We start from the raw sequence: 15,766 nt of genomic DNA, 5'->3' as shown, positions 1-15,766 counted from the left end.
ACACCTCAAATTTCATTGGTGGTCCTTGCACCTATGGGAGAAAGGGAGACCTGAAGATTTTGCTCACTGAGGTCTCCCTCGTGAGTGGGAAGGTAAGAGGTTTTGCCAAAGTAAGCGGAATCCTTTGGGTAGGCTGAAGGGAGTCTACTCTGTATAATATGTTACACAGGGGGAGCCCTGTAACTCCACACTTCATAATTGTCTCTTCTGGCCTTGGAATCTGTGATCATCTGGTCTGACTTCCTGTATACACAGGCCATAGAACTTCCCCAGAATAACTCCTAGAGTATATCGGTTAGAAAAACATCCAATCTTGCTTTAAAAATTGCCAGTGATGGAGAATCCACCACAACCCTTAGTAAATTGTTCCAATGGTTAATTACTCCCACCATTAAAAATGCACGCCTTATTTTCAGTCTGAATTTGTCTAGCTTCAACTTGCAGCCATTGGATTGCGTTATACCTTCCTCTGCTACACTGAAGAGCTCACTACCAAATATTTGTTGCCCAGGTAGGTACTTGATTGAGCTCTTTGAGCCTATCAATATAAGGCAGATTTTCTAATCCTTAATGATTCTCATAGCTCTTTTCTGAACCATCTCCAAATTGTCAATATCCTTCTTGACAATATCCCTCTTGAATTGTGAACACCAGAATTGGCACATTATTCCTACAGCAGCTGCACCAGTGCCAAATATAGAGATAAAATAACTTTTCTATTCCTACTCAAGATTCCCCTCTTTATACATTCAAGGATTGCATTAGCCCTCTTGGCTACAGCGTCTCACTGGCAGCTCATGTTCAGTTGATTATGCACCATGACACTTGAATCTTTTTTCAGAGTTGCTGCTTCCCAGGATAAAGTCCGCCATCCTGCAAGTATTTGTTCCTAGATGTATACATTTACATTTAGCTGTATTAAAACACATATTTAAGGATAAGATTATGTCACGAATTCCGTGACTGCCAGAAACCGCTGAGACATTTACTGCTTCAGCCCTGGGGCAAGGGGGCTGGAGCTCTCAAGGGTGGCGGAGGGGCCTGGAGTTCCCTGCCGCTGCGAGCAGCGAGGGGACTTGGAGCTCCCAGCTGTTGCAGGGAACGGGGTGACCCACAGCTCCGAGTTCACCCCTGGGGGATCCGGAGTTCCCTGCTGCCAAAGTGAGGTCCAGAGCTCCCTGCCTTCGCTGTCAGTGGGGACACCCCCGCAGTTCCTAGCCATTGCAGGTGGCAGGGACACCTGCAGCAACCTTCTGCCATGGGAGGCTGGGCGATAGACCCAGAGCTCTGAGCTGCTGTGAGGGTCCCCCCAGCTCCAAGTCCCATGGGTGGCAGGGGCCCCACAGACCCGAAGCTCCCAGCCCTTTCTGGTGTTCTGAGCCATGCAAGGGTCCCAAAGCTGTCAGCTGCAGCAAGTTCTTACCCATCCCACATCATCCCCTCTCATTGCCCCAGTCAGCCACATTTTGTCACTGTTGTTTTTAGTAAAAGTCAGGGACAGGTTTGTGAACTTTTGTTTATTGCCCGTATCCTGTCCCAGACTTCTACTAATTGTAACTGTGACAAAATCTTAACCTGACACATAGTGTTTTCTTTTTCCCAGTTTACCAAGAAGTCTAGATCACTCTGAATCACTGACCTGTCCTCTTTTTTGTTTACCACTCCCCCAAAGTCTCCACTTTGATGATGATTCCCCATTTACAATCACATTTTGAGACCTACTAGTTAGCCAGTTTTTAATCTATTTAATGTGTGCCACGTTATTTTATATTGCTCTAGTATTTTAATCAAAATGCCATGTGATAGCAAGTCAAATGCCTTACAGAAGTCTAAGTATATTACATTAACACTATTACCTTTAGCTACCAAACTTGTAATCTCAACAAAACAAAGATATGAAGTTAGTTTGACGGCATCTATTTTCCATAAACTTCTCTTGATTTGCAGTAAATACAGTATATTTTAATTCTTTATTAATCAAGTCCTATATCAGCTCCATAATCTTGCCCAGGATCAATATCAGGCTGACAGGCATGTAATTACTCGGGTCATCTGATTTACCCTCTTTAAAAATTGGCACAGCATTAGCTTTCTTTCAAATAGCTTTTTTTCCAGTCTTCTGGAACTTGCCTTGCTCTCCAAGACTTACTGAAAGTCAATATTAATGGTCTAGTGAGCTCCTCAGACAGCTCTTTTAAAACTATTGGATGTAAGTTATCCAAACTCACTCATTTAAAAATATCTACCTTTAGTACCTTCAGTTTAACATCCTCCAGAGAGACTAATGGAATGGAAAGAGAGTTACCATCATTTTTTGATGAGACTATATCATCTTTATTTATCCCCAAATACCGAACAGAAATATTTACTGAACACTTTTGCCTCTGCTGCACGGTTATTGATAATTCTACCATTTCCATCTAATGAGTGGCCTATATAATTGCCAGGATTCTTTTTGTTCCTAATGCATTTTAAAAAACTCCTTATTGTCCTTAATCTTCTGATCTCTTAACCCACTTAAATGTCTGCTACAGGAGAGTTGGGAGAGACAAGGTAGGTAGCACCCTAGTGTTAAATTACTAAAGTTGAAGACTGCCACTAAAAACTACCCCTATTTGTCTTCATTAATCTGTGTGTCCTGATCAGTTTGGCCCCTCAGCTTGATTTTTCCCCCATTGAAATCAATAGTAAGATTCCCATTGATATCAACAAGCATAAGTTCAGGCACATGCTGCTTCTGAAATAACCCTGTGGCACAAAGAAAGTGGAAAGCCCATGTATCTCCCAAGCAGGGAATTCTTCTAGCAAGACAGAATCCCCAATGGACACATGGCTGATGTAACTAGCTAGCCACCAAAATAATTGGGGAACTGTAAGTAGTACCCCAGTGCTTTCTCTCCTATCCTGAGTAGATCTATGAGCAGCAGAGTACCTAGACCCATAGCACTTACTCTATAGCACTGAACAGTATAATAAACAATATTAAAATATAAATTTATGAAGTCCTCTTAATGTTCAAACAGATGAAAGCAAATGGGGTGTTACAATATAAAAAAAGCCCAATTCTACAAAACTCCTTGAATGCTAATGGATCATGTAAGTAATACCACCATTTATTTAAATACAGCTCATTGTGGATAAAGGTGAAAAGAAGAGATGGAAAAAAGTGTTTGTGGAAAAGGGCTGGTAAATATAGGGATAACACTGGTCAAAATAAAATACTTTTCACATAAAAACATAAATAAAAAAAAATATAACCATCTTGTATGAACAGTAAGGACTAAAAAACCCTGAAAGGCATATGTATTATTAAATAATAGGAAGTTGTATCAGTGAGAATTTAAAATAAACATAATTGTTTTGATGTTTAATTCTAAAGATCCAACCAAGCCAACAGTATTGGTATTTGATCCAGTAAAGAAAGAGGAGAAAAAACAAATAATACTCAAGACTTAGAAGAAATAAAACCTAAGAGATAAAGGACAACTCAGTGCAGATAAAATAGAAATGTGCCAACTTTGGTGAATAATTATTAATCAAGTATGACTACTTTAAAAACTATAATAAATAAAAAAGTATAGGAGCTAGGCAAGAGACAAGTTTTAGTCTATCAATAAAATAATATATGAGGAAAAGTAACAACTAGTTTGTTAAAATGAACTTCATACAGCCTGTTGGGAACACATACTGAAGATAGTGCACCAAGTGGAATTTGTGGAAACTAATTGCATTGCTGGTTGACTGACCATTATTTACAAAGGGAAATCTAAAAGAATGTGTTTTAAAATTAGCTATCCAGAAACCAGATCACTCTGAAACAATACTGTATTTTTATCTAGCTAGACAGAAATTCTAATCTGAATACAAAATAAATACAGAATACAAAATTCTGCTGGGCACAAAGGATAACCATATCTGGGAACATTGCCATCAGCCACAAATATCTAAAAAATCACTCTCCAATCATCCATACAATGTGATAAAACAGGGGCCTGATCACCTCATTCTGCAGGAAAGGTCCATGGTCAAGGAGTACTCCACTAGGTCCTCCTAAGAGCTTTCTCCAAACCATTCAGTAGAGTGAGGGCACGTTTCTTCCTTGCAGTTCTAACGGGGGAGCAGAGATAGAGAGGCTCTACTCCCACAATCCATAGATTCTAGGGTATCTCAAGGAAGCTTTCTCTGTGAAAGCCCTGCACTTTTGCAGTGTTTTTTTGTATCAGCTGCTGTCCCCTTTAGGCTTCCTTCATAGAGGCTATGCTTGGAACCTTTAATGAAATACAATACTACACTATGGAAGGGAGCATTGTCTCTGGCATATTAACTTCTCATGGATTCACTGCTGGGCTTTGGGGAAAGAAAATGGGGAGAGAGGGCAAGAAGGAACATGCCTTTGCAACTACAGGTAGAATAAGTGTCTCTCTCAGGCGTCTGATACTTCCCTGTGGAAGAAAATAGTGGAATCCATGCACAGTTCTTTCCCTCACAGTGCAGGACACAGCAGGATGATTAATCTTCAGAGGTGTATTTGTAGAAGCTTAACTCCAAAAAATCTATAAAGTTGTTTTTGAGAAAAGAGAAATTGTTTTCTCCTTGCAAGTTAGACCACCCTGTTCACATTTCTAAAAAGGTACCACATTTCTCTTCCATCCAGGTACTTCAGAAATAGCTGGGATGCCTAGAAGCTATACTGAGAACATCAAACTGAGAACAACCAACTGAGCTATATCAGCAAAACTTAATCTTTTGTAATGGACTAGTTATGTGACTAGTTGTAGTATAAATATAATAACATTAGAAGAATGATCAGATGTTGAAAGGAAAGAAAAATGCTATTTCTGGTAGCGAGTAGGTAAAGAGATGAGAGGGTGGAGAGCAGTAAAAGGAGACAGTAGAAAACTCAATTAAAAAGGTCAAATGAATGAATAAAAGAAAATTGGGAGGGATAAAAATCAGATCCAAAATGAGTAAAGCCAATTAAAATGAAGTATTAAAAACAATACATATTATGCATTAAATGTAAAATGTGTTTACTATTTCCCCCTAATATTTATTGCTTTCCTTGACTAGGAATTATTTTTGATAGTGGGATGATTGATTGGAGATATATCATATCACACTGTAGAAAAATAACTCCTAGTCAAGGAATACAAGAAATATGATTGAAAGATAAACACAAATCTGAACTTAATGCTATTAACCTACATTTTGCTAAGATACTCCAAATGTTTATTAACACAATGATAAAATGCCCAGAGCTTATCAATTCTATAATGGGTCATGGCACAAATGTATTACTTTATGAGTCATGTAAAGTCTGCATAGACATCATTAATTCACATTCGGACAGTTGCTGATTATTCACAAGTCCCAGTAGTTTAAATGGGAGAAATATCAGGAGCAGAATGGATTTACACCAACAGTAATCATATGAACCATAAGAAGAGCTCAGGAATAGTTAGCACTCCTAGAATTGCTACTTTGCTGCTACCAATAAGTATTTGGTATTCAGGATGTGACAATATCTGTGGTAATACACACAAAAACCATGAATACAGATGTATCTGTTTAAACTGCATTCTGGTACAACAGAATAGTAATTAGTAAAAATATCTTATAAAAATGAAATGCTCATCTCTTGACAAAATATAGAAAAAATACTGTGTGTCTATGTCTAAGCTAGGGGGAATGGTAGATACCCTGGAAAGTAGGGATAGGATACAGAAGGACCTAAGCAAACTGGAGAATTAGGCCAAAAGAAATCTGATGAGGTTTAACAAGGACAAGTGCAGAGTCCTGCACTTTGGACGGAAGAATCCCATACACAGCTACAGACTGGGGACCAATGAGCTAGGCAACAGTTCTGCAGAAAAGGACCTGAGGGTTACAGTGGATAAGAAGCTGGATATAAGTCAGCAGTGTGCCCTGGTTGCCAAGAAGGCTAATAGCATACTGGGCTGCATTAGTAGAAGCATTGCCAGCAGATTGTGGGAAGTGATTATTCCCCTCTGTTCGGCATTGGTGAGGCCGCATTTGGAGTATTGTGTCCAGTTTTGGGCCCCCCACTACAAAAAGGATGTGGACAAGTTGGAGAGAGTCCAATGGAGGGAAACAAAAATGATAAGGGGGGTAGAGCACAAGACTTATGAAGAGAGGCTAATGGAATTAGACTTGTTTAGTCTACAGAAGAGAAGAATGAGGGGAGATTTGATAGCAGCCTTTAACTACTTGAAAGGGGGTTCTAGGGAGGATGGAGCTAGGCTGTTCTCAGTGGTGGCAGATGACAGAACAAGGAGCAATAGTCTCAAATTGCAGTGGGGGAGATCTAGGTTGGACATTAGGAAAAAGTTTTTCACTAGGAGGGTGGTGAAGCACTGGAATGGGTTACCTAGAGAGGTGGTAGAATCTCCATCTTTAGAGGTTTTTAAGATGCAGCTTGATAAAACCCTCGCTGGGATTATTTAGCTGAGGTTAGTCCTGCTTTGAGCAGAGGGTTGGACTAGATGACCTCCTGAGGTCCCTTCCAACTCTATGATTCTATGACTCTATGATTCTATGTCCTCAGAGTTTAAAGAAAATAGCACCAATGACACTTGATCACCTAGCAGTATCTTTCACCATTGACTGCCTCAGGTATGTATCCTGTACACTCCCAGAAGTGGGGCTAATTTATGTTTCAACAAAATAGCAATTCAATACCCAGATTAAACTTTCAGGATTGGATATAAGGAGGCCCTGACCTATGTCTGACTCCACTTTTCCATTTATGTATTATGACACAAAACTGGCGTTTATGGTGGGTGATTTAGTTATATGGAATGAAATTCTGAACCCAGTGAAGTCATTGGAAAAAAATCCTATGGACTTCACTGGGTTCAAGATTTCACCCTAGACTGCTGTGTGAAAAGCTGTATATGGGAGGAAAGATGTAATTTTTACATCTGGGCTGTTTTCATGTGCACTTGCCACATGAAATTCTCTTAATGCTTGCATCCATGCTGCTTAGACCGATGCAGTGTCAATCTCTCACACACATGCGATCTGGGTCTCGGAGGCATTTTGCTGGCAAGAAGTATTTAGCTGTCCTTCTAGGTCATCTGTTGTGGTCATGTCATTTCACAAAGTGTGCCACTAATGACATCAGCCTGTGTTGCTGTTGTATAACTGCAAATTCAAATAGATGCTTTCCGTTAAGCAAATATACCATAGTTTATAACAACATTACAGGTGAGCACAAAACACCACCTCTGGAGATCTTTGAAATACAAGTGCTCTGAATGTTAAAATTGCCTCAGTAAGTACAACAAATGATTAAAGTGTGACAAACGGTAACACACCGTTGTTCTCTTTTTTAGGTGTTTATTTTAAGATCCATGTATCTTTCAGTGCTAAATTCATTTTCTGTTGTGGGATTTCAAATGCAGTTCTCCTCCGTGGAGCTATCCAACTATGGTTCTTCTTTTTCCCAGGTTTTTATTTTTGCCAGTTTGCCCTAAATGGATATTAAATAATGACTGTATGACAACTCGAAGTGAATGGGAGTCTGGAAAGGATTAAATAGATGAAGAATATCAAATGAAACAAATACTAGAGGAGCATGGAATAACCAAAGAAATACCAGAAAATCCAAGCGGAGAACAGGAGAAGAAAAAAGGTAGATCAAAGTGATGCAAAATAGCTCAACATGGAAAATAATTCTCGTGGAATAGCAATGACTTAAGGAGTAGCAATTCAATATTAGAGTAAATTGGTGCAATTCCACTGGAGTCAATGTATTTATGCCCATCTATGCTTGTAGTGATTTTAGCTTCAGAAGTTCCAACTTGCTTGGACTAGTTGGAGGATGAGCAAAGAAGCTACAGAGTTAAGTAGCAGATCAGAAAGGATGGGAAAAATATTAGTTGATTGTGGGCACATCATCCAAACAAAAATTACTGTGAAGTACAACAGCTGAAAATTAGAATGCTTGCAAGATTGATATGCTCTGTTTATCTAAGTTTGCAAACAGAACAAACAACTACAACTGGAAGCAAATCTTGACCTATTCTTGAGTGGAAGATGGCAGCATGTATTCTTTGATCAGTACAATCTATCGGCAGTTTATCATTCCAACTACAGCGATCTGCAGGTGTTTGTAATGTAATGCTGTGCCATGACTTAATCATATTACAAGCTTTATGGGGCAGGTATTTTGCTATTTGTGTATAAAGTGCTATGTGAATTCACAGTGCTATATGAATAGACTTGGGTGAATTTGATTATTTTTTAAATATCATTTTGATGATAGTATGTTTATTTTTAAACATTTATTGAATTTTAGCAATTTAAATTTTAACAGTTGTGCACCATATTGAGATTTAAAAAAAAAATTCCATCCATTTAAGTTTTCACATTTGCAAGAAATTATGGGGGCGGGAGGGTCAGACAATAATTATTTCATGAGAGTAGATGTTGAGATTGAAAAATTAAAGCCTTATAATTGTTAACACAAATAATCAACAACATCATGTGTCAAAAAGAAAATAGCCTGAAATCAAACTTTAATAAGTTTTCAAGAAGCATTTTTCTTATTTTGCCTATCTGTAAATTTCATTTATTATTCAAGGTAAATATTTTTCTTTGGTTTGTGTTTGTATGATATCAATATTTATTGACATTTGCCAATACAAATCTAATCCTTTGAAACCTATCTATGAATAACATTAATATGGAGATGTTCTTAAAACAAAAAATATGAAAGAACCTCACAGTTCTAAGTTTCTATTTTTGATAACTTAAAATGGCCAGATCAAAGCAATACATTTTAAAATACCCAAAACTTTAGCTGAAAGTTTGTATGGCAAGTTTCATCTGGAGGTGTTTGTTGTGTGTGGCAAAATTGTAATTCTAAAGAAAGTGGTTTATAATTAAAAATGCTACCAAAAACTTTAGTGTTATTCATGATCACATTAAGAAATACAATATATATTATCAGATTCCTAATAAAACCACCAATTCACAGTAAACCCCTTATTACAAAAAACAGTTTCCATTTTTAAAGAAAAAAGTCAGTTACTCTTCTTTTTATGATCTGTTTGCATCATGATTCATTTTCATGGACAGGATCTTCATGTTGTTATATGTAGTATGACACAGGTTATATTTTAATGTGACCTCATCTCAGTATTCTTACACTGCTATATTAATTCTCTGAAATGGTTATCCTGTACATCTGGTCTTCTCTGTGTGAGACTCTTACTATTGAATCCTATGCTATGGTGGAAGTTTTATCATTGACTTCAATGGGAGCACAAGTAGATGGTGCAGTCACTATTAGTCATTATAAAAGGTATAACAAAGTCAGCTGCTGATGAACAAGGAACCATAGACAAACGGGTGAACGTTGGTACTAAAAGACCAATAATTAAATTAAAATTATAATATGTATTGAAGTGCTACATTTAAAGGGTATTTTCTTTGTCGCTTCGTTTTATGGATATATATTGTATGAAAATGTAAATCTTTTATAGATCTACATTCGTTAGCAGAGATCACCATGGTCAATTGACAGATATTTTATCTCAAATTGCATATACATCACAAACTTGATTATCCAAATGTTGCTGGGATCATATTGTAGCAATGCACAAAACTTCCAAACAATAGATAAGTATAGATCTAAAAAACAATTCAATTCTCATTTAATTTCTCATTGTAAAGAAACATTTACAGTTTACTATAACCAAGTGCAGCGTGACTCAAAATAAGGGAAAGAGCTGTAAATAAAAACAATCATATTAACTCTCATTTCTTCTCTTTTCTGGCAAACACCTGGTTAAAACATTTGTGAGTAATATCACATCAGAGGCAGTTATCAGCTTGTCAAATAACACTACTGATTTTTCATGACAAAGATTTTATAATGATGCCATTAAATCATTTTGGAGCCCTGCATTACTTACATTGATGTCTTCCAAATCTAAGTTATTTAGAATGACATTGTTCCTCTTCCAGATGATAGGCGGTCTCAGGGCTCCCTGAATGGCACAGCTTAGGACAGCACTTTGTCCTACTGTTGCTGCAGTGACACTTATTTTCTGATCATCTGGCAGACTCAGCTGAACAATCTCTGTAAAAGATGTATTGTTTGTAAAGTTAATTAGCATGCAGTTTCATAAGGTTAATTGGCATGCAGTTTCCACACCATAGTGATTTAAGGATTCTGATTTGAATGAAAGGGAAAAGAACTTTCAAAAGACTGTTGGAAGTTTAAACTGTTCCAAATAAAAGGTCAGCATGACATTTCGATTAAAGTGACAGACAAGTATCACCTAGTCGGAAGAGAAGCATTTAACATGAAATAAATATCCAAGATAATGTTATAACAAATATGGCAGACTGGATCCAAAAGTAGATCCACAAAAGTTATTTAACTGCCAAGCCAGCATCTGCATTTGAACCAAAACAGATCAGTTTATTCACCAACATAGAATTATAGTAGCCACTGAGGCATGTTCATTTCCTGCTAAGTCAGAACATAAATGGAGCTGAATGAATAAAATATGCTGATGTATTTGGGAACACATAAGAGGGAAATAAAATGTGTTTGGGAAGTCTAAGATAAGGCTCTGAAACAGGAGATTTGTAAAGTGTAGTTTTATTTCTTTATATCTAGTCCACCTTTGTTTAGAAACAGTTTAACTCAAGAAAGTAAGGTTATGGCAGGCAACTGATAAGTTGATTTTAACAGATTTATTGTTGAGGTCAGAATCATTTGTATAAATATTTGTATACCTATTAAAAAAAAAAATAGTATTTTGATGAGACTACAAAAAAAAATCAACAAAAAAAAAAACACCCTACTTGGATACTATGTGCAAACATTTGCTCTAATGGAACAATTTACAATGGTTGCAGACAATGTGGGTAAAATCCCAGTTTAAATCAACTTAAAAATACTAAAAGAACTCAGGACTGTGTTAGAAAAAATGTCCCAGAAACATGAATATCCAAAAGAAGACTTTTCCTACTTAATCTAAAATTCTCAAGGGAAGAGGTGAAACCTGAAAAGAGAAAGTAAAGTTTCCAAAAAGCTAGGGAAAAGTGTAAATTTTAGTACTCATAAAAACCTACAAATAATGTCCCACAGTATAATAAAGTGTTAATGCTGTATTGACCAAATACTGGGTAGATCAAAATCACTGATTTTTTAAAAACAAATAAATATAATCAGAATTTTTTAATTTAAATTTGATTTTTAATTTAAATTACATACATCTTTATTTTAAAAATATACCTATTCAAAATTAAATTTGAAATTATGATAACCTATGTTAAGTTTTAAATTTACTATAATATATATTAAGATAATTTAAATTAAATAAAAAGAAAATAGATTAGGCAGTACATTTGCTGCTTTAAACAAGTTTTAAAGAAAGTCAAAGCACTGAACCAATGGAAGCCACTAGCTAAGCACCTGAAACCAGACTGTGTTGATGTGCTAAACCAGCATTTGACAGCAATAGCCTCTTCTGCAGATGTAGAGAATATTTTCTTCATTTCAGTTTACTTAACTCATTCACGTAAATGACTAGTTCATTTAAAGTTAATGTTCGATAAATTGTTGCAGAAGCCATTTTGTTCCCAAGATTGTTACTGGGAATCCATGTTGTACTCCTCTTCTTCATGGACTTCAGCACATTTTTTGTCAGAGGCAGGAAAGTGTCTAGATCATGTGACCTGTAATCTGCCTAGAAGCCGGACTCTATATAAGGACTGTGTGAGGCAGTTCTTGTGGCTGTCCATTTTGGTGACAATCATGCTCACATCTCACAGAAGACGACATCGGACCAAGATTAAGCTGGGAAGAAGACGACTACCCATGTTCCACTCATTCCTGATCTTCATCCATCCTGATTGCATTCCTGTTCCTGTCCCTCTGGTGTCCTGTTCCATCGTTGTCCTGTTCCTTACCTGTCCTTGTGGTTCTTACCTGTATTAAAGGCATCAGTGGCAATGTACTGATTTATTTGTTGTTTCCCAGGGTTATCATTTGGGCCTTGGCTTCATTGCCTATATATACTCTTTAAAACCACTGAGCTATTTTCCTGTTGTTTCCCAATAAATGTTATTTGATTTATCTGATTGCTGCTGGTGATTCTGTTACATGAGTAATTGGTCCTGGTGACAGATATCAGTGGGGGAATGAACCTGGGGATGGAAGGGTCCTTTGTACATTGATTTCATTGTAAAAGCTTTTGGAACTATTCTGCTCAGCATAGAAGTTCTAACATTAAGAAACTATTTGGGAGTTGAAAAAAACCAAGAAAGCTTGTTCTCGTCTTCTCATCCAAGAATAAAAACTAATACAAAATTTCTAAAGTTTACAAGTTCTACTATCTTGAAGGTCATGGTGACCAGAAAAAAAAAATCAGTTACATTTACAAAAAACATAAAGGTAGTTTTATTTAACTTAAAAATAAAAATAAGAAACCTGTTTTTGTTCATTTTCAATTGAATTCCAATTTCCATCCAAATAGAATTTAGCCAAGTATGAATATAAAAAATCACCTAGTAAATAAGAAATGCATCATTCACCAATTTCTAACATAATAAAAACATGTAAATTTTAAGCATATGAATAAATGTTTGCTGAGATATATAATTACTCAAATGAGTGTATAGATACAGCATATCCACTTGGTTTGCAAGAAGAAAAACAAATTTAGTTTAAAGCTATATTTAGTTGCAAATCAACATGTTTTAATAGGTTGATTCTCATTGGTTGGTAACTTTCTTTAGGAATATAATTTAAAAGTATATATGCAAAACAAGATTAAAATCAATTATTTAAATCAAAGTTTCCTGCTTGATGATTTAAATCATGATTAAAATAGTTGATTTAATTGAATGTGGGAATGTTCTCTCATTCTAGCTCTCAGAAGAACTGTATTATTCATGATCTATTGGGCACAATAGGATTTTAAATTATTTCCTTTAAAAACAGAACTAAGTTAATTTCTACTGGATTACTGCAGTAAATGAAACATTTCCTTTAACTTCTTATGAAACTCATAACAATAATAGTAAAGAGCATATTTTACTGCATGAAATTCGTTTGAATCCAAAAGAGACCAAACACTTTACAGAATACATACACGAATCACTGCATCCACCAAGCAAGCAACCTCTGTGACAGAACATGGAAGATATTATAGAGTATAGCAACACTACACAACAGCAGAGGACAAAAACTAAAGTGCGTGTAGTATTCTAAATGAAACAGTAAGGGGAATAGAGGTAGGTTAGAATTTAGGTAGGAATGATATGCTGTGTTCTGATGACCTTTCTGCAAAAGCATATCATACAAAGAGCAAAGATGACAGAATTCAATAAGACTGGAGGATCTCAGTAATTCAAATGTAATAGGTTAGAGAAACTGAATATGTGCAAAAAGAAGATGACCCTATCTACAGTATACATGGCTCTCTAAAGAAGAGAGAATTACTGAAACTTTGACAAATATTGGAGTAAATAAGCTCACAGATATTTGTTAGGGAAAAGTGAGACAGTATTTCTTTAACTGGTTAGCATTAGAAACACACAATCTACATTATCACTCTGGCATAATTAATACACACATTTTTAAATAGGTACTTGTTAGAAACTAGGTGTTCTTAGTGGCCTGAGAAGAGAAATTGGAACCAAGGATACCAGAGTTCTAATTCTGGCTCTGACAAAGATTCCTTCTATTGCCATTGGCAAGCCAATCAGCCTCTCTGCCTCAGTTTGTTTTCTGTAAAATAAGATTGATAATTACTTAATTAGCTACCATCCAGGTTTGGCATAAGGATTAATTAATTTATATTTGTAAAGTACTTTCATGGGGAAAGTTGTTCTTTAAATCCTAAGCATTTGGAGGAAACACACTGTGGAGTGAAGCTAATAATTTAAAGAAGATTAAAAGGGCTGCGTGGACTCTTCATCCAAATTTACCATTTAGATTATGGTGAAAATTAAAGAGGCAACATATTTCTGATTTAGGGGAAAGTTATGTCATAGTATCTCAGATCCATATATTTATCACACACAATCCCCTATGCATGGAATGTCCTCTCTAACTCAGTTTGCCAAGCCTCCGGAAAATCTACTTATTTTATGATGCTCACAAGATGCAAGTAAATAATATTTAAAAAGCAAATGTTCAACTAAATTATCTCCGCTTCTGGATTGTCCAGTGTTTTCTGTTTTATATGGGTCTGCTTTTCAGAACTGCTGATCACACAAAAGTCCAGTTGAAGTTTATGAGAGCAGCGCTTATTCAACACCTCTGAATAGTTAAGCACAATGTCAGTGCTAAACAAATAACATTATATGTAACACTTCTTACTAAAACCACAACATTTTTCACTGTAGCAGAATCATGTAATTTAATACAGTCATTGCACTTAAAATAGGCTAATTCTGCCTCTGTGCATTTTTTACTGTCCTTTTTATACATACTACAGGGAACACCTAAGGGATATTGCAAATAATAGTAGTATTTTGTTATCTAAGAAAAATCAAAAGTTTTAAAGTGTGACTACTTACTTATACCACAGAGAGAGAATTACATTTATTACATTTTCCTACTGGAATTATAACAGGGCTGGCTATTATCCATTTTATGAAATATCCAAAGTGCTCCACTAAAAATGTTTATATATTGTATCTTTTATTCATTTATCTTTATTGCAAAGTTTGAGTGCCTAAAGCGTGAGATAGCCCTCTCCTTTTTTATTCTAAATAAATTCAAATTTAGAATAACAACGCTTATGAACACTTGAACCAAACATTGATAAAATAGACTTAAGCAGCTTTATTTTTGTTGTACAATATTTTAGAGCTTGCCATGGAGCTAAGGGCAGTCTTGGCAATTTAAACAGGCCAGCCTGCTGTAAACAACACAGTTAATGTGTGACCCACTAAATGATTCTTATATTAGAAAAGCATGCTTTTTTAATAATTGCATCACATCACACAGAGCCAGGAGGATTTTCTCTACCAGAACTAGAGCTAATAAACCTAAATCTGTATAATGTAGTGAGGACTGACACAAAACAATGCTGTTCTTCACCTATTTCCTGGACTTCTTAATAATGTGTCGATAAATCCACTAGCCTCCCATGTACACATACATAATTGGAGGAAAAAAGGAAGAGCTCGTTACACCCACAGCAGTTAAAAAAGGCAACAACAGTCCTAACTTTCTCCAGACTGAATTAGAAACATACAAACACAGTCCACTTAGAACGCGTTTCTATCTTCTGTCAAGCTTTTATTTAATGAATAATCTCAGTGGGCTTTCCCCTGCAAACAAAGGGGGCAGAACGCTGACTCCCATTATCCAAACAGGGAATCAGTATATCATAGGATACTCTGAGGGCACTAAAACAACAGTCAGGAGGGGTGGGGGACATGAGGAGCAGAACAATGGAAAATCAGGCCAAGAGCAACCTCCCTATATTGTCCAAATCTATGCCTCAGCCCTGAGCTAGTGGGTGAAAGGCTCCAGGTGAAAGAAGAGATTATGTCCTTTCAAAATCCATGGCCTCATCTTGATGCCAACAAAGATGTGAGTAATTGCTAATTAAGACAGTTCTTCTGTGGACACCAGTACACTACGAATTGGACTGAGAACAGCAACTTATTTCACCTAGACAATTGAAGAGCCATCAGCTTGTAAAGACTCAAACTACTGACCTTGATTCAATGAGAACCAGTGTCCTACAAATGAAAAATCTTTACC

The 15,766-nt window shown here is 36.2% G+C and overlaps 1 protein-coding gene across 1 annotated transcript in view; it reads right to left on the bottom strand.

Moving 5' to 3' along the window:
- Positions 1–15,766, bottom strand: part of FSTL5 (follistatin like 5) — a 488,015-nt gene that overhangs the window by 142,755 nt on the left and 329,494 nt on the right. Inside the window, exon 7 of the mRNA XM_067551803.1 lies at positions 9,942–10,108. Coding sequence (XP_067407904.1) covers positions 9,942–10,108 — 167 coding nt within the window. The remainder of the gene's footprint in view (positions 1–9,941; positions 10,109–15,766) is intronic.

This window comes from Emydura macquarii, unplaced genomic scaffold (assembly GCF_026122565.2).
Source record: "Emydura macquarii macquarii isolate MOO-44397 ecotype Brisbane River unplaced genomic scaffold, CSIRO-AGI_Emac_v2 contig_1363, whole genome shotgun sequence".
In the NCBI taxonomy this organism is placed as follows: domain Eukaryota; kingdom Metazoa; phylum Chordata; order Testudines; family Chelidae; genus Emydura; species Emydura macquarii.
Note: the sequence above shows the minus strand (reverse complement) of the source record. Positions and strands in the feature narration are given on the sequence as shown.